Source organism: Misgurnus anguillicaudatus, chromosome 11, assembly GCF_027580225.2.
Source record: "Misgurnus anguillicaudatus chromosome 11, ASM2758022v2, whole genome shotgun sequence".
Taxonomy (NCBI): Eukaryota; Metazoa; Chordata; class Actinopteri; order Cypriniformes; family Cobitidae; genus Misgurnus; species Misgurnus anguillicaudatus.
This window is the reverse complement of record NC_073347.2, coordinates 15,833,862-15,854,353: the sequence shown is the minus strand read 5'-3', so window position 1 is coordinate 15,854,353 and position 20,492 is coordinate 15,833,862. Positions and strand designations below refer to the sequence as shown.

General features: G+C 38.6%; 1 protein-coding gene across 1 annotated transcript in view; it reads left to right on the top strand.

The window, feature by feature from the left end:
* lrpprc (leucine-rich pentatricopeptide repeat containing) overlaps positions 1 to 20,492 on the top strand; it is a 64,862-nt gene that overhangs the window by 28,327 nt on the left and 16,043 nt on the right. The window contains exons 23-31 of the mRNA XM_073873134.1: positions 6,275 to 6,399; positions 8,169 to 8,275; positions 15,095 to 15,163; positions 15,247 to 15,337; positions 15,428 to 15,570; positions 16,750 to 16,927; positions 17,094 to 17,220; positions 18,851 to 18,939; positions 19,067 to 19,268. Coding sequence (XP_073729235.1) covers positions 6,275 to 6,399; positions 8,169 to 8,275; positions 15,095 to 15,163; positions 15,247 to 15,337; positions 15,428 to 15,570; positions 16,750 to 16,927; positions 17,094 to 17,220; positions 18,851 to 18,939; positions 19,067 to 19,268 — 1,131 coding nt within the window. The remainder of the gene's footprint in view (positions 1 to 6,274; positions 6,400 to 8,168; positions 8,276 to 15,094; positions 15,164 to 15,246; positions 15,338 to 15,427; positions 15,571 to 16,749; positions 16,928 to 17,093; positions 17,221 to 18,850; positions 18,940 to 19,066; positions 19,269 to 20,492) is intronic.

Sequence of the window (20,492 nt, the reverse complement as noted above, 5' to 3'; positions counted from 1 at the left end):
TGGGATATTGAGGTTGGCAGCACACCTTCACCGATACAGAGTAACATTCAACACACACACCAGGCTTCTTGGGTTCCTCACAGCGACTGTTTGTTTTCCTGTCACTCGAGTGGCACAACCACACCGGCTTTAATTGCTGCCTTGCGCGCGATAAGCTTTCCAATTTAGCTCGGGTTCATTAAGGAGCAGATATGTGGAGATCAGAGCGGCTCTCAGCGGAGATTCTGATAAAACGCAGCGGTTTACTTTACAAGCAATCTCTGACTGGCAACCGCACGTCTCGGCAGAGAAGAAATCGGGGCTGAGAGTTCACAGCAGTCAGGCCTGTTTGGATACGGACAACTATTGATGAGATGTTCTGTCATATGTGTATACTAGATATTGAGGATAAGTTAGTGTAAATGATTAATTTTGTCTGAGGTAAAAATTTGAATTGCATTGGATTTTGTACATCAGATTATTTATGGGGTGCTAAGAAGAATACAGCACACAAACCTAATGATGATAAACAAATACCAGTACGCAGGTTGTAGCAGCAAACACACTGTGCGGTGATCATGATGAATTTTTGACACTGTCAGAAAAGTATCGTAGGTTGTCTTTGGACGCAAGATCGAAAAACGTCAGTCTTTGAACCTCTCTCACTGTACGAAATAGGACCACCGATGAAGAGCCACGATCACAGAAATCGCGACGATTGTTTCACGATCTTTCGTCTAGGACAGTCAGAAATCATGCAGTGTATCCCAGGCTTTGAATCTTTATACTATCTGGAGAGACTAATCTTTACATCTCTCCAATATAATCTCTACATTTTATTACTTCCCTCTAAACTCTCATTCTTGTACTTCTCATAGCCCATTTTTGTCTTCTTACTTTGCTTTCCTGCTCTTAGACGTCTCTGTCTCATCTCTGTCTTTGCTTTGGTCTGCGCTAAAGAGGACAAAGCGTCGTGTGTCAGTGTCTCGTCAGCGTGTCAGGCGTAATGACTTAATGAACACTTCTCTATGGGATTAACTCTGACAGCCGTCAGCTCGTCTCCACGACAACAGCAGCCGCTGCTCCTGATCTATATCCTCCATCTCTAATGAGTCTAACAAAGGGAATTGGTGAAACTTTTTTTGTGGAAAGGCGTATGGGAGGGACATTGTAACTCTTCAGAGGGTGGGGATGTGGAAGGCTGTCAGATGTCTGGGTATAATGACACCTTTTCTCGTTTTAAACTGCATCACTTACAGACGTTAGGTCAAGATGTTTGAGTGAAATGGGTGTGCAAGAAAGATTTGGTGAAGTTTGAATCCATTGACTCTATTTAATTAACGTGGCTGTATGTCTTAACAAGGACGTTTTAAGATTAAAAGATTTAAGAACTAAAATTAAAAAAATACAATTTTATGGATATAAAATAAAAAATTAAAGCAAATGCTTTTTTTGAAAGTGACTTGGAAAGTGAATTCTTAATTATAGGGGCGGTTTCCCGGACAGGCTGTTCTAAGTCCCAGACTAAAATGCATGTTTGAGCTGCCTTAATTTAAAAACCTCTTGTAGAGAAATATCTTGACATATATCAGAGACATATATATTGTTTTGTCTCAAGATGCACACCAGTATTGTTTTTTTTAAGGCATGTTTGTAAAAACTTAAAAGTCCTAATATAACTAAGGCCTAGTCTAATCTGGGAAACTGCCCCAAAAGATATATATTTTAAATTAGTATGCGTGTTTCCTGGGTTCAATCTCATGACCTTTTGCGCTGCTAACTCAATGCTCTACCACTGAACTATACAGGAGAACAGCGTTTATTTTACTACCTTTGCTGCTGGGACATTATGCATCATCACCAGGGATCACCAGATTTTGCACAAACTTTTGGAATCTATACCAATTTTTTTATTTATACTTTTCCAAATTGCTAATAAAAATTTATTAAATTAGTGAAATGCATTGAAAAGTGTTTAAAAGTGGCTTCAGACTTTTAAACCCCACTATATAGGTAAGGAGTAATTGATGACAGGGTGTTGAATTATTCGAATATAATGCACACCTAAGGTGGTATAGTGGCATGACGAAAAGAGAGCTGTAAAATTGTGCATTGTTTTCAAATAATTCAAAGGACTGTAGTCAATTCTTCTTCTTATCCACCCGTTTCTTGACGTAAACATGGGGGCCGCCATCTTTGAGCTTTCCGGTTTATGATTTCCAGTGAGCCACTAAAACTAATGGTAGTCTGTTGCGAAGGACACAAGTGTGCCGTTTTGACTGGCTGTTTATTATGAAATCCAGGAAGACGGACATAATTAGTGCAGTTAGGGGTTGCCATAATAGCTAATACAAATGCAGTAAATCTCTACAAAACATTTGTTTTAACTATAATCTATGCACAAGAACTAAATGTGTATGTGGCGCACATGCAATCATGATCTGTATTTACAAATCCATCCAGTAAAATCTTTCATAGAAACTGCCAGTAAACAATAAATAAATTAATTGTTAAAAAACAATTATGCTTATTTATTTATTTATTCTGCTACTATATATTATTACAAAAATGCGATTAGCCTAAAGTACAGAATATATACGACATAATCTGCATAGTTAATATTTATAATAGTTCGTAATGTGTTTGAGCGTACTTTTGTTATGTTTTAAATGGAAAAAGCAAATACTTTAAAAAAGTAAGCAAATAATTTCATAATCTCATGTCTCAATCTAGTGCGTAAGAAGCGATGTAATAATATTTTCATAAAACGAAAACAATACTCAATACATGTAGTAGTTTAATATGTTTATTATGGTTTGTTCAAATAACTTAAATGTGTTTAATGCTACTGCTGACTGTGTCGGACCGCATGAAGCTCGACGTGTCACCATAATCAAGTCCATTAAAAGTTGCCGTTTGAAAAAACCTCACACCAGCCCCTGAAAAGTTAAAAACACAAAGTCTTGGTAAATTCCATGTACAAACACTCGACTGACTGTTCCATTGTAAAGACACTGGTGTGTCTCTGCTTTTATATTTGCGCATTGAAGACCCGTCATCTCCGATCAACAACACAAAATAATTGGATATATCTTCATATATCAAGCCACTTCTTAATTTCATCCTTACACTGGTTCATACATGGCAGGTGTAGTAAATATTAACTGTTTAAATCATGTTTTATGCGTGCTCCCACTACACCGCTTTCTACCTTACTTCTGCGTTCGAGAAACGGGTGGATACCACGGTTACCACAAACATTTGCCTACTTTTATGACATTTGAAAGGTTAGGTGTACAGGTTAAAGAAAAATAATCAACACCCATGCATTTCTCAGCCAATCAGAATAAAGCATTCAACAGGCCTGTGGTATAATGTACTATAAAGCATACCAACATCCCAAGTTCCAGGTCATAAACCTCCAAAAGTCCCCTAACTACAGTACAAATACTTTCTAATGGTGCCAATCTCAGAATCTGTGTAACAAAAGAGATGGGAGTACATGGATGTACGGAGACTGTCAGAGGAAGAGGGGGTTCAGAAGAGGGGTGGATGAAATTAGCTTTCTTGTCTAATCCTTCAGGTTCCTCACGCAAAGCACTCGCACATGCTTTTTTATTCTCCTTCAACTTAATTGGCTGGAAAGTGCTTGACATGCAAAGTTAGTGACATTAAGAGGAATATGTAGCAGTAAGGCCGAGCGCCACTGACAGCTAAATTGTATCCAGGGAAATTATGAAGCCTTCAAGATGTTTAATTCTTATTTTTGGGGTGGGGGCTTAGTTAGATAAGGGTGTAGGGTTGGGTTTTGAAGGAGGGGGTGGGGTAATTGCAGTTGTGGGTGACTCATCTCATATTGATGGGAATTGTGAAGAAGTCTTCCGGATTTATGGTAGTTATGGTTTGGAGAACCATGTCATCATTTTAAAGTGGCATTCTCGGATTGAATAGTTTTGTCAGGTTCGGTTTTTCTAATGTCGGATTTGAGAAACCTACTGTTAATGTCAAAGACCACAAACATGGACATGATCATTTTGCTGAAATTATTACGCATCTGAAATACTTGATTCTGATTGGTCAGTTAAAGGACAAGTTCGGTATTTTACACTTAAAGCACTGTTTTCAGATTGTTTATGATAAAATAGAACGGTTTTGACTAAAGTTTGGACATATAATGCTGGCCCGAGAATTTTCGGGTGTTTATAATAATGGCTGTATAGGTGCACTGGAACAATACTTTCTAAAATGCATTAAACATTCATTTACAAAGATGTGAAACTCACAGAGTGGTCAGGGGTGTTCACTGATATGCTCACACAAAAAGCACTGCAAAAGATGCTTTCCAACAGGTTTTATCGTAGTTTTTGTCCAACTCCATTGACTTGTATTAAATGTGCTGTGAGGTACGGTATTACTCCGCACCGGGAACCCGTTTGTATTCTTGATATTGGCAAAGGTGGATTATCGCCACCAACTGGGCTGGAGTGTCTATTAATCAAGCTCTCAACGGAAGAATGTACGGTTGTGAGGCGTTTGAAAAAATAGGTCCATAAGTTTACAACGAATGCTAAAACATCTGTTGACATTTTCTGTGTCCCTTTAAGTAGTTATCACAAAGGTTAACCCCTTCTGGGTTTTACAAGACCCCGATTATCTGATTTTCCGGTTATCTTAAAGGAACAGTATGTAAGAAATGTATATCAATTAATCCTTAAATGGCCCTGATATGTCACTAGACATTAAGAAATCATTTTCATTTCAAATACTTATATCACTGACAACAGTGGTCCGGCCAAGATATTGTCATTTAAAAAGTGGAGTTGTAGCCCTTAACTGATGTTTATGTTGTCATGTTGTGTATTGGCCACCAGTGGTGTGATTGCAGTACCAGTTTTAGCCACAAGTTTTGGGATTGCAGTACCGGTTTTGGCCACAATCCTACATATTGTTCCTTTAAATATAATATTGTTTTCCTGAATTAAATAAACTCTGTGTCTAACAGGCCTCTGCGTTGCTATCTTTTTTGTGACCAACGAAATATAAGCATTTGAAATACGTATGGATAAGTACATAAGTACAGATGTATTGCTCTTGTTTTTTATGGGCCTTAATCAAATGAATTTCTGTCCAAGTGCATTGCGCAGTCATCCAGCATGTGTTCGAATTGACTCTTGACTGCTGCTTGATGAATAATATTGTCGCTCTTCATTCCAATTAAGTGTGATTCCCTAAGCGCTGGCATCATGTTCTGCCTTGTTTTTTGTCCAACTCCCCCTTACCCACCCAGAACCCCCACCCAACCCCCCCGTCAATCCAACATTCAAGGTCACCTCTCTCTAAAGCACATATCCCTGCCCGACTGTATAATCTCAGGGGTTGAAAACACTAGTGAAATTATACCTGTTAAAACCCAACCGGTTCACTTTCCTTCCACACCCGCCCCTCCTGCTGGTGCCCTATCTGCTTTGACCTCTGTGTGATTGGCACGGTAATTACCCAATCACTCGATGGCTGCCACTGCAGTCACAATAGAGTGATTGGAGTGGTGTTTTTCTCGTCTGTTTCTTTTGCTTTATTCCACTGTCAGCCCTCTGTCAGACCAGCGCTGAGCTCTTTGTTAGAGAGGGGGTAGAGAGAAGGAGGTAGAGAGGATGAAAGGTGTGGGAGAGGGTAGAGAGCAGATCTAATTTTGTTGCCATATTCTGCCAAGCGACCCAGTCGGGGGTGAGGCTGCCGGGGCTGTGGATGAAGGCGAAAACTACAGGACGTTGCAGGAATCTAAAGATCTTTATTGCACATTCTCTGTTTAATGGTATTTTGTGTATTAAACGTATATTCAAATAAGCAACTTCACGTGTGAATAGTTTATTTATAGATTTTTTTAAAGGTAAGGTCTGCAACTTAACTTATGATTAAAAAACATTGTGTTTGTTTGAGACTTTTGAGTTGGAGCAGGATGCTTTTTTGGAGAAGACTGATGTAGTTACAACATCAGCATAATTTTTTTCTGATTATATACTGGTTTGTAAATGGGCCTTGGTAAAAATATATAGATTCTTCAAATGTTATCAAAATTTAATTTAACAAAACTGCATTGATTCGAGAAATCCCTGAATTTATTCGTAATATGCATGCTTTACTTTCTTCAGGGCTCATAAGGAGTCCATGGGGCAAGGATGCTCGGGACAGTTGACAGAAGTGTCACTCTCTCACATGGGACAGTGCTACATCGTCATGAACGTTTATCATTTGTGAGCATTGTTGCTTTAATTAAATACGTCTTATTCTTCTTTAGTGGGGACTACGCCGGTGCATTCGATGCTGCGGTTGAGTGCAATAAACAGTACCATCAGATGCCCAAAATCCATGACATCATCTGCGGCCTGGTGGAAAAGGGAGATGCCGAGCTTTTGCAAAAGGGTAGGTACATGCACACATACAAAAGTCTCTTTGGGGAAGTTGCACCACTAGGCGGCCATCTTTACAGGCAGTTTTTCAGTCATGCAAGACTACAGTCCTATCTACTTAAATGGGGAAAGACAGATATTTCTAAAATCACATGCAAATATTACAATTAAAAAAATATTTCTGACTAGCAATTAAACCCGACATCAACTGTACCATAATTTTTATATTCTAAGCTCAAATTGTGCTAAAAAACTTTTTAGGTTGTTTTAGTCTTTATCGATTAATGATTGGTTCTTTTATTTTTTAAGGTGGGACTTCTTTCATCAGAGCGGTCATATCAGTCCCTCCAGAAAAACGCGATTATGCGATCGCATGATTTAATGCATCAGCCACAGTCCACATATTTAATGGGGGGGACGCAGTTTTTTCAAATACGGCACACTTTCGCAGCATAAATTGCAGATTTGCATGCGCAAAATATGCGGGGCTTGCATAATTTCATAATTCCCGCATTTTTGTAGCAAAAATAGCATATATCTTAGCAGAAAGTTGAAAAATGTTGCATTTACCTCACACATGCGCAGCCATGTCCCCTGTTGCCATGGGAACGTTATGAAGTGAGGTGATTATGTGACGTGAACATCATTGAAAAGCTGCAAAAGCTGAAAATTGTTTTTGCAAGTTCGCGCAGTTGCCGCAAGTGTTCGCGCAGTTGCCGCAAGTGTTCGCGCAGTTGCCGAAAGTGTTCGCGCAGTTGCCGCAAGTGTTCGCGCAGTTGCCGCAAGTGTTCGCGCAGTTGCCGCAAGTGTTCGCGCAGTTGCCGCAAGTGTTCGCGCAGTTGCCGCAAGTGTTCGCGCAGTTGCCGCAAGTGTTCGCGCAGTTGCCGCAAGTGTTCGCGCAGTTGCCGCAAGTGTTCGCGCAGTTGCCGCAAGTGTTCGCGCAGTTGCCGCAAGTGTTCGCGCAGTTGCCGCAAGTGTTCGCGCAGTTGCCGCAAGTGTTCGCGCAGTTGCCGCAAGTGTTCGCGCAGTTGCCGCAAGTGTTCGCGCAGTTGCCGCAAGTGTTCGCGCAGTTGCCGCAAGTGTTCGCGCAGTTGCCGCAAGTGTTCGCGCAGTTGCCGCAAGTGTTCGCGCAGTTGCCGCAAGTGTTCGCGCAGTTGCCGCAAGTGTTCGCGCAGTTATTAAGAAAACGTGCCACAAGATCAAGGATTTTTGCCCGCATCAATCACTAAAAAACTGTGTTTTTCTGTAAGGACTGTCATATAGAGCGTTGCATTGTCCCATATTCATAGTAATAGGAGTGCACCATCTTGTTATATTTTGTATATGTATGAGAACTGAGCTTTTATGAGTGCCAGTCACAGGTCATGTAGATAAACTAGATGATGGTGGTTTCAATAGTCTCAGTCTTTGGTGGGGCAGTAGAGCAGTTAAGTGTTTTAGGTGTTTGGAGTGGGTGGATTTGAAGTGTTAAGGCAGTGAGACCTCAATAGTGGAGGGCCACTTTACGCCCTTGGCGACCTGCAGCACTTAATGAGACACGGTGCATATGCCATGACAAACTCATTTAAAATTACAAAAATATTTTGAGTGTTTTGTTTACGTTCAACAAGATTTTAAATTGGGTATAAAAGCTAAAAACAAACATATATTTTATTGCTTTTTCAGCTCAATGGGTTTATCTATGTTATTAAAACACCAAATATTGTAAAGATTTGAAAACGTTAATTTGATGTCTTCAGATATAATAAAAGTGAAACTTCTCTCTCTTTCTTTGTGTAACAGTCATGGAGTTTTTGAGCCAGGAGCGAGGTGAGATGATGATGCTCTACGACCTTTACTTTGCGTTCCTGCAGACGGGCCGCTACAAGGAGGCTCGCAAAATCATTGAGGTGGGACTGCTGTTATTGTGTTCAAACCACACAGCTATTTAACAGACTTAATTACTGCCACACTGATATTTCAACATTTAAATTAGAAGGGCTCCAAACCCAACTAATGCCATTCATGCAAGACAATAGGTACAGCGAATTTTCATTGGATGAATGTGTGAAAGAGATAATGGCTGCTGCAAAGAACACTAGATTTTGAAAGGCACCTTACTAAAAAATGTCAGTATTGTGATTTGTTTTTGTCGCTATGGTAAATCAATGCCCCCGTGCCAATTGCTTTTATTGTCATTAAATGTTATTACAATGTTTCGGCATGATAAAACCTTTCTAAAGGATAGCAGAGAATGGTGACAAATGAACAGGGAAAGTTATCTTTGTAAAACTGAAAAGCTTGAATCATAATGTGATTTTTATACTCTTGGCCTTTAGGGCTTTAGTTAAAACACCTTGCAATGCAAGAAACACTTATGCTACGTACACACCAAACGCGGCGCATCGCGTTACTCGCTCTAGATTACTTGCAGGATTTAACTCCGTGTCATGCTAATTTTTCGACGTGTTTGAGGCGAATTGCGTCATTTGCATCGCCCCATGCGAGGATGCATCTGATCACGTCTTTGCATTGACTTTGCATGTAATCTACTCATGCAAATCGTTGAACTCGCGGCTGGTGTAAACCCACAGTTTTGCTATCAAATATTGAGTCCCCATATAAAGATTATTAAATTTACTATGAATTTATCTATTACTTTTTAAATTGTCTATTAAAACTTTAATGTAATATATCTTTAATGCAATAAAATTTTTATACAATATTTATATTGTAAATATTATAATATAAACCAAATATAATTTCGGTGCTGTGACCTGCGCGCTAGTAACATTTTTCTATAGATTATATGCAAAACATAGCACAGTGGCAATAACCAGTGCTTTGCTGGTTATTGCTGGTTAGTCACATTTTTCTTTCGTAAGAATAGAGATCATGGAAGGGTTAACGTTTATGTGAGGACATTGAATTAAGCTACTTTCATTCCAGCTGAAATACCTTTGGAAGCAAAACTTCTCATCTTGTCTCTATACTGTAAAGTCTTTCAGACCGAAGAAACCTTGCAGATGGATTTTAGATGCACGTGTAGATGTATTTAATTGTCTGGAGATGCTGAGCGGTTCTCCATCCCCACATGAGCCTGTACTGCTCGGGACCTAACTGATTTTGAGACGCTTGACGTGTTTTGCGCTCTTCATCCAGGATGGGTCTTCAGGGGATTTGTTTAGGCTGTGTTCTTTCAGCGGACAGCGTCTCAGGGGTCTGGCCTTTCACTGCTAAACAGCTCTGACAAAGCCATTCAGATGTTCAATTAACCAACCGTTCTAATACAACACCAGCCAACTCCCTCAATAATGCAGCGTGGGAGAACGACAGAACTCCAGGCATATAGTCAAGCATCAGCTGGTTTATCATACAGGGCATGTGTGTGAGAGAGTTGTTGTCGAATTTCCTGATTTGTGGATACTTATTTTAGACCATCATTTCTGCTAATTCTGTTGTGCATTATTGTCCGTATGGCTGAAAAATAAGCCCAGGCTTGGCTTTCAAGGCTCCATCAGTCAAGAGCTTTTCAACAAGACCATTTCCCAAGAGAGAGGAAATCGTCTTTATCTGCCATTTGGCTCCATTTATCATGTTCTGTACTCCAGATCATAGTGATTCCCTTGGGGCACTAAGTTTGCCGATAACATACCAAAAGTCACCTCAGGCAGTCATCTGAGAAGCTTTGTCTTTCATTTTTTTGAGAGGTTTAGGATATTTGGAAAGTTAAAATCCATATCATTTGCTTGATACTGATTTTTTAAAAATCTTAATAATACCAATACTAGTCTTGTACTATCAAAAGAGGCCATGAGATGATATATGTATTAAGTACTATTCGGACGGGATTAGTTTTACATAGAGAGGTGGAGTGAAGCAATTTGTATCAGAGCTTCTCTCTGATTTTATTCCCGTCTAAATGCTCCATGTCAGTAGTCATTACAAACGATGGCAGTAAACGGCAGATTACGATGACTTTTGCCTTCTGTAAAAAGGTATAGAGAAATTACCTCAGGTAATACTAATCTCGTGCGAATAGACCAGTTGTAAATATACATGTAAATTTCGTCATTTTCTGTAATTTTGCGCTTTTTTTAATATGGAAGTTTTTAAAGAAGCATTTCCTTGCTTTCTAGCGGTGGAACAATCAATTTCTGCATACAGACCTTTTAAAAAAAGGTCAAAAGTACTTTTTCGAGGCATGGAAATGTTTCTGAAACTGATGTTTTCCAAAAGCCAAAAATAAATGCAGTGTTTCCTCCCTAGTCCAATTTCGAGTTTTTCTCGTGTTTGCACATGTGAAATTAGGAAGCAACATAATGTGCACGTGACGATGAGGGAGGTGACACAATGCATAATCGAGTTACCCCTCCCACCTCTGATAGTTTTACTGAGATTTCTAATCCTGTGCGAATTGACCATCAATATTACAAACGTCCTGTGGTAAAGTTATATTACTCCATTTACCCCCGTAATCCCGTCCGAATAGGGTAGCAGCTTCCTTGCTGTCTTCATATGGAGTGCAGCAGGTATTACATATTTTTGTAGGCCAACCTTCGAAGTTATAAATTATTTTTCCCATAGACTTTTGGATTATCGCAACAGTTTATGACAATTATTACACATTTTAAGTTTATTTTTATAGTTCATTTAGACTTCAATTTCATAAAAGTTGTGTTCATCTGTTAGTTCATCTGAGTTTCCCCATGCTGCGTTGCACGCAAATTTATTCACGCTGCAAGTCTAGCATGGGAACTCTGGACCTTTTTTGCCCCTGAAATAGAACCAATCACAGAATGGGGAGGGGGCAGCAAGACGATGACGACGTCTATGCAACACACCAAAGCAGTTTTGTTTATCCCACACAGCAGACGCAAAGTTACTTTTCAATGCAGCCTTAGATAGTGTTCGAAGTAGTTTTGAACGCAAGTTTATTTAAAAAAAAGTGCAACTTTTGACGTTAAACAATTTCATATCCAAGAAGGATGTTTGGATATGGCAAGACATGATAGACACAGAGTTTTATAGGAACAACCTGCTATGCATTGTCGTCGACAAAGTACAATTAACTTATAAACAGTAAGTAGTATTTATTAATATCATATTGTCATTATGCCTGTACTGTGGTTGTCACAGTGCCACTAAATTGTGTTGTTTTTCAATACAATATACAGCTACCGGTTTAGTTGCATAGCTTTCAGCTGTGTGCACACGTACCCGATAAAAGTTGACGTTTGAATTTATGTCGCTCTACATGTACGTCATCTGGTATAATTGAAACAATTGGCTATGAGCTACGTACAGTCGCAATTGATAGACATTCATAGCGCCCAAGAAATGTGTCTGGGCATTCGTAAACCACGCCTCAAATATGATGGTTCCCAGACCACGTCTCATTCTCTATGAAGACTGATCTGGTGTTAGTCAGGCTATTCATCTGTGACTATCTTGTTGGACAAAACATTTAAGTGTCATAAACTTTTGGTAAACACAGAGCTTTTTTGCGATAATCCTATGGGAAAAATCGACTTTAAAGTAAGGGAACCAGTGCTCGGCTAACTTTTGGGGTTGGTCTACAAAAATACATCATCCCTGTGGCACTTTACTGGTCGTCAGTGATTGAAAAACCCTGTATTGGTTGACAACTATATGTGACCCTCTTTTGTGAAATCCAGGCTAGAGTCTTCTAATCAAATTATGAGATTTGGAGCAAAGTTTAAATTCAGTCATTGAATTCAATCAATATTAAATATATCAAAGTTATATTTTTACTGAATGTTCTATAGTATGATTTAATGTAGGAAACAGTAAATCGCAAAAAAGACTTTGGCTGGGTTTTCACAGGCAGGGTCTCATATTTTTACACCTGAAGTCACTATTAAAGTTCTCTCTAAAAGTTGCTGTTTAATGATGGCTCATTGAGTGTCCTAATGCTTGACAGGAAGGCCAAACACCCCTCTTATTCTGTGGAGCGTTTTCCTCTTTCATCCAGTGCCTGATAATTAAAAACACTGATATCTAAGTAGCATTAGCAGACACTGAGCTCTCTAATAGAAACTTTAAGTGCAGCGATGGAGTGCTGGTCAGGTTATTGTCAGATTATTAATAATGGTGGGTAATTAAGTGAAATGCTGGTTAAGGTTTTGGTGTGATTAAAATGGTCATCACACTGTGTGTAAGTGTTTCTGAGTGTGTGATATGTGTTTGAGAGAATGATGGCTTATTAGATCTTTAGTGTGTTGAGGGGTTCGTTTAATGAAGGTCTGAATGCATTAGGAGCTTTTTTTATTTGAAACTTTTTGAAGACAAATGCACCATTTTCATACCTAACCAGCAATGAAGTGCAAAACGAACTTTGGCAATACAGTAACAAAGAAGTGGACTTTGTGCCAAATGTATTAATTTATTTATTATCGCCATTCCAGCATCTATAGCTATATTCATGGAGAGAACTGGTTAACCTTTTTGTTAGCAACATGGTTAGCATTTTTTCAAAAATTTGCCCGCCAGCATTTTTTATGAGTTCACAAAAGTTTAATGACTTTAAGAAAATTTTCTTTAAATATTTACATGAACAATATTTTAAATGAAAGAACAAACCCTCTGCTTTAAACATACAAACAAAAATATTTCATACTATCTTTATTTTGTTTACTTTTAACAAATATGGGTAGGTTTCTTTTAAAATACCAAATTTTGAACAAAAAAGGAGAATTGCATTTTTGTAAATGACTTTGGTTAGAGATCAGAATCGGAACGAAGTTCAAAGCATACACAAAGTATTTAATGCGTTCGAGTCCATATATGCTGTGGTGTGTTATAATTGTGCAAATATGGATTGCTGTAAAAACTCGTCTTTGTCAGAGAATCGTTTTTTCTTAATTGACGAGATAACTCGTCATTGGCTGTGAAACAGTAAATATACACACAACTTAATTTATACACAAATTGGGGAAGGACAATTTGGCCTATCCTGCATGTCTTTGGGCTGTGGGAAGAAACCGGCATTCCTGGAATTCCACGCTGACACAGAGAGAACATATGAAGTCTACACAGAAGACCTCCTAAACCATCCGAGGCTTGAATCAGGGACCTTCTTGTGATGCAATAGTCCTACCCACTGAGCTGCCCTTTTAGTGCCATGTTCTTTTATGTACACTATTCAAAAATATGCATCCATCTATTTTTATTATCAACCATGTCCGCAAAATGTCCTTATAGTAGTGTTAAAGATTTTTTTCTGCGTGAATTGATAATGCATGATACTCTTGTTTGTGAAGTCACCACACTGAATCTCTGCTTGACACCACCAGAGAGTCCTGTAGACACCAGATTTTCTTAATGATCTGACCTAGATGTTCTTTTTGATGTTGGTTGGGCAGTGAGACTGGGCAGATGGTGAAAGTGTGTGGTGATTTGTTCGCATATTAAGGGAGATTTTAGGGGCGGGATGTTAATCATCCTGGATTTACTTAAGGGAAGATTTGGCCAGCGGGGCTTTACCCATCAAGCAGAAGGGCTGCTCCTACATTTATAGCAATAGAACAAAAAAGACCAAGACTGTGTAGCCATTTAATTCTGTCGTATTTACTAAGAAGATTAGGCTTGAGGACTGATTTTTAACTTGCCCTGGAAACCGATTCATATATATGAAGCCCAAATAATTCATATATATATATATATATATATATATATATATATATATATATATATGAATTATTCTATAATGTATGTAGCAAGAAATAAAAGAGAGACACCAAATAAATACATTTCACAAATTTTCTTCGGGTCTATTCTTTGAAATTTTCTGGGGACCCCCTAGAACCTCCTGGAGGCCCTCTGGGTGTCCATTCACCCGAGTTTGAAAACCCCAGCTCTAGATCATACTAGCCCACCAAAAAAGATTATGTTCCTTTGAATCGGTTTCCAGGGCAAGTTAAAAATCAGTCCTCAAGCCTAATCTTCTTAGTAAATACGACAGAATTAAATGGCTACACAGTCTTGGTCTTTTCCCTCTGTCTCACTTATTATGGTTTACAAGGCAGGATTTCTTGTAAAGCTGCTATAAAACAAGATTATTTGTCAAAATACATTTGATATTATATACAGTATTATGCAAAAGTCTTAGGCCAACAAGACTTTAATAGAATATATCCAGAAAATACAGGAAATGTGTATATAGTGTTAAAAACTGTATAAAAAATTAAAATGATTTGTCAAGTTTTTAGGGTAAACTCCCCTTCCACTTGAACTCTTAAACCTAAATAAAATTAAATCCTAATTTCTAATTTTAAAGAAACTACTCTTTAAACTCAAGATGTGTTTAGTGCCAAGAGAGGTCACACTAAACACAGACAATGCCTAAAGAAGACATTTAGTCCTGAAAATTAAAAAAAAAATGTACAAATTTCCTGTATTTTCTGTTTGTATCTTAATAAAATAGATTGAAAGTAATGAATGGACATTAAAACTTCTAAAACAACAAGTCTGGTGATGGTGGCCTAAGACTTGCACAGTACTGTATTTTAGGGAGGGGGTCCCTCACAAAAGGTTTATCATATTTCGGGGTCCTTGGCATCATAAAGTTTGAAAACCCCTGAACTAGAGAAGCGAGAACCAAACAAAAAGATAAAAAATGTGTATAATGGATTTTATTAAGTGTAGGTGAACCAGAGTCATCAGGTGAACCTGATTTGTTAATATTATGTTTTTTCTTTTTCGTGCAGACTCCTGGACTAAGGGCACGACCAGCCCGTCTGCAGTGGTTTGCAGAGAAATGTATCTCAGCCCAACTGGTCAGTGTCTCTCTCTCTCTTGCTCGCTCTTTCTCTTTCAATCAATAGACTATATATCACTATATAAATCTTTCTGTTCACAGATGGAGCCTCTTGAGAACTTGGTGGACATGACTGTCAAGTTGTTTGAGTGTGACAGAGACGATATGTACCACTATTTGTTCCGACTGTGCAGTAAGTCTTGTGTGTTGGGAGCTGAGGTTAAAAGTAATGGGTGAGTGTAATTACCATACACTGACATTTTCTCTCTCTCTCTCCTGTCAGAGGAAACCAATGACTGGCGTAAGGCAGAAGCAGCCTGGACTAAAATGCAGGAGGAGAATTTGATTCCCAGAGAGAGGACCCTGCGTTTGCTAGCCGATATCCTCAAAAGCAATAACCAGGAGGTGCCCTTTGAGGTGCCTGAGGTAAAGAACCAATCATCTTAAAGGATTAGTCAATTTTCTTAAAAAAAAATCAGATAATTTACTCACCACCATGTCATCCAAAATGTTGATGTCTTTCTTTGTTCAGTCGAGAAGAAATTATGTTTTTTGAGGAAAACATTCCAGGATTTTTCTCATTTTAATGGACACCAACACTTGACACTGAACTCAACACTTAACAGTTTTTTTCAACGGGGTTTCAAGGGACTCTAAACGATCCCAAACGAGGCATAAGGGTCTTATCTAGCGAAACGATTTTTGCAAGAAAGAAAAATAAAAAATATGCACTTTTAAACCACAACTTCTCGTTCCATTTCCGATCCTGTGATGCGCAAGCGCGACCTCACGCAATACTTCATCACGTAAGAGGTCACGGATGATGTATCGAAACTACGCCCTGTTTATAAGTGTGGAGAAAGAGGACCGTTCCGACGTTGTTGTATGTGGAATGATACTAATTAATGTCTTTGTGTCAGTTTATTGTTTAAAATGGTCCGCAAATGTGCATTTCATATATGTAACGCGTGACCTTTCGACGTCACTACGCAATTACGTGAGGTTGCACTGACGCATCACAGGACCGGAGATAGACGAGAAGTTGTGGTTTAAAAGTGCATATTTTTTATTTTTCTTGCAAAAAATGACAAACGTTTTGCTAGATAAGACACTTATGCCTCATTTGGGATCATTTAGAGTCCTTTTAAACTCAGTTCAAAAAAAAACTGTTAAGTGTAGGGGTCAATTAAAGTCCATTAAAATGAGAAAAATCCTAGAATGTTTTCCTCAAAACACATAATTTCTTCTCGACTGAACAAAGAAAGACATCAACATTTTGGATGGCATGGTGGTGAGTAAATTATCTGGATTGTTTTTTAAGAAATGGACTAATCCTTTAAGTGTGACTCTGTATCTCGTTTCCTCCAAATCTCCTTATTACATCATAGTGGATAAACTAGATAAAGCTTATGAAGGTCCTAAATTGGACATTGGACACCCCAGCATAGCAGGGCATCACTTGTACCTTAATGAAATCTGCTGATTTGGATCATCTTGTATGCTGAAATCATGTGTGTACTGTAAATGCAAATTTGCTTAAGGGTCCCACTTGGTTTAATATTTTGCATAAGTTTTGTATTCAGAGCTGTGTGTTTTTTTGTGTAGTTGTGGTTTGAGGAGGTTAAGGATCAGCCTGAGATGCTGATGGATCAAGAGGTCAAATTCAGTTCTATGGCTCAGTCCTCACCTCACAAGAGGAAAACCACCTCTCCCCCCAAAGAGGCCACTGCTGATGACTACAGACTCAAAATTCTTTCTCTCTGTAAGAGGGGAAAAGTTCAAGGTTAGATTTTTTATTTTTACTCATTTCTCCTACAAACATATAAACACCTTGCATGAACCCAACCTTTTATGAATGGCAATGGAGTCATTGCATTGAATAAAAGCATGCTAATAAGCTGTAATGATCAATCCTGGATAATGTGTACTATTAAACCCTTGATCTTTAGAGGCCTGTGATGTTTTGAGGGAGGCAGAAAGCAGAGGCATTGTTTTCAGTCCTGCTCCATATGATGCCCTCATCAAAGCCCTGCTGGCCGGTGGAAACATGGAGGATGCCAAAGCTGTTCAAGACATGTGAGTCTGTGTATGAGGGTTACAATATTACAGGTTTTCAATGGACATTCCTTATTTTACAGCTCCCCTAGAGTTAAACATTTGATTTTTATTGTTTTGGAATCCAATTAGCTGATCTCCGGGTCTGGCTGTACCACTTTTAGCATAGCTTAGCATAATCCATTGAATCTGATTAGACCATTAGCATCACACTCAAAAATGTAAGAGTTTTAATACTTTTTCCTACAGCAGGCGTAGTGATATTACACAGCGCCTGAAAATAGTACCCTGCTATTGAAAGTAACCAAGGGGACTATTTTCATGCAGTGCGTAATATCACTACGCCTGCTGCAGCCATGTTACAGCAGCAAAGTCATTGATTATTACGCCAGAATGAGAGTATAGTTCCCAGCCATATCGCCTACACAATGTAACTACAGAAGAGTCAAGTTTTAAATAGGAAGAATTTTGAAACTCTTTGGTTAGTTTTTAGCACGATGCTAATGGTCTAATTAGATTCAATGGATTATGCCAAGGTATGCTAAAATGGCTAACGCCAGACCCGGAGATCAGCTGAATGAATTCCAAAATGGTAAAAATCAAATGTTTAACTCTAGGGGAACTGGAAAATGAGCATATTTTCAAAAAAAAGTGGAGTATCCCTTTAAGGGAATGCTCTTTTTTTGCAGAATGAGAAAATTTTAGATTTAAAACAAATAATTTCCACTAAGCTTTTTGATGGAGCACGCACATTCATGCAAAGTGAGCGGTCTTAGAAATTAAGCCCTTTCAATTCTGCCAGATAATCTTTGAGTTCTCTGAAGAGTGCAACAAGATGCAGAAATTATAGTCTTTTGTCAATAAGTAATAGATCTTTAACCATAAAATGCTGAGGCTTTTCTTGGTTGGATTATAAAGTACTTATGATGATGTGTCCTCATAAGCGGAAGCCGGCGACCCTTTAATCTTGCGTATGCCATCAGAAGGCGTTCATAAACATCTCTGTACCCATGCAGTAGGTGTTTAACAGACCCTATTCATGCTTGTGTTGCTCCAAAAGCAACGTCATGCTTATTTGGTATATTTAGAAATTTAAACAGATTTCTTTGTGCCACATTTTTGGTCATTAAGCACAAGTGCTGCAGGAAACACTAAAGCATTCTTTAAATGTAAGATTATGATCGGTTTATTGATGCAGCGATGAGATGTGTGTGGTGATCTACAGGCAGATGTTTTTTTTGGTTTGTGGGATGTTTTAAATTGAGATTAGCGCATTGGGAATAAGGGAGAGAGTTGTTCTTGTCCTGCAGTTAGAGAGCCAGATAAAAATAAAGAGAAGGACTTTAGGATTTTCTTGGGATATGACTGCGACTCTGGTTGCTGGACCATTTTGCGGCAAGAGCAGCTGTTGGATGGTCGCCGTGGCGATAAGGAGCTTGGATGTTGCTCGATTGGGCGTCGGATTAATCCGGCCAGTGAGGGTAATAAGGACTTCAAGGTTTAAGTGATGGAATGATGAAATAAGGTCCAGAGTTTAGCAAGAGGGCAGAGGAGAGTCAATCTGGTGCACACATTTTTCAGTTGGACTGAAAAGAAATAACACATTATTGACTTGCTAAAATTCAGCCAATACCCATCTTTGTTTTCCCAGTGCCACCAAACACATCCCTGAGTTTAAATTGAGCGACATGGCCAGCAACCTCCTTATCGTCACTCAGGTGAAAAGATCCCAGACGCAAGGTGAGTAGATCCCAGATGTGCAGTCAAGTTGAATAGTAAAACTGTTTCAGTTCTCACAGTTTAGGTATTGATAATGTGAACGTGTGCGTTATAAACCTGACCTCAAAGTCTCTCTCTTTCCACACAGATGCTTTAGAGACTCTTAAGGGGATGTTACAGTCTGATCAGGTGCCCAGTCAGTTGGCCATCACTCGACTGGTCCAGGGTCTCGGTAGTGAAGGAAACGCACAGGGGATCCAAGAAGTGGAAGCCATGATTAATAGCTTAGGCTCCATCAAGTTATCCAGCATGTTGTATGTCAACAATACCGCTTTATCTCACATCAAAAAGTAAGCTTCCATCTCGTGCAATTACTTTCTTTTGATAGACAGTAAGAACCATACTGTGTACACACACTGAAAGAGATACTACTTATAGGTGGCCTATTTTGACTTGGCCCAGCAAACATCTAGCAATGCCCGATCATCCACCCAAAACGCCATAGAAAACATGTTGCAATGATTTCTTCAATTGTTTGAGAGCCCACAATACTAGCGTTCATGGTTTGTTAGGGTACTTTATTTGTACCCCTAGGTAAATTTGAAGAGTTTGGTTCCAAAACGCGATAAACACCTTTATTTTTAAGAGTTACTGCCAAAATCAGTATTGTATTAGGTCAGTATTTAAAAGTAAATTCTAAATTTTACGCAAAATACAATATCCGCCTTGTTATTCTGTCATTTTTTCTCCCTTTTTTCTCAAAATGCAATGAACGGCGCTCCTCCTCTGCAAATTTGCAATAAATCCGCTCCACAAATCACAGCGCACCATTCCACGCATTGTAGACAATAAGGGCGGTGCTTTGAATACACATGAAATCCTAGTTTTCCTTATCTACTTTGTACTTCGTGATCAACAAATAAACAAAAACAAAATAAACATTGATGGCATTGATAAACCTGTGATGGTTTTCTGTGACGGGAAAGTAACGTAAGCCATCAACATCTAATAATTTACTCGAGAGGCACTCAGGAGACGGAAAATTGACGGTTGCTTGTTCTCCCGACAGCATCACGCTCCTGTCATGCTAACACATTGACCCCAGGGGATCTTATGAAAAACTTTCCATTAATTTACGCAAAGCATTTTACAGCTGATCGCTGTGAAAAAAGTTCAGCGACGACATCCCAAGTATAACCGCAGCAATGAGTGTTCTTAATATGACAATGTAAGTGTTTTGATTAAAGCCATTAATGTTTATTTTTTAATCAGTGTATACCACTACTAGTCAACTAAATAAATATAACATGGCAAAGATGAATGCACATTTATATATTGATTCAATAGATTTATTGCATTTTGTGGAAAAAATATCAGTTTTTATAATAAATCTTTGAAAATAACCTAAAAATGCTATGTGAAAGTTTGTAACAGAAAATAGTGGTTTCGTCTTGGTATAGAAAACGTGTTTTTTCCGAAATTAGTCAAAATGGATTTTGCGTTTTGGAACCAAACTCTTCATCTGTTTTGCAGTGCAATGAAATTCAAGGCATCCAAGAACATACAACACATAG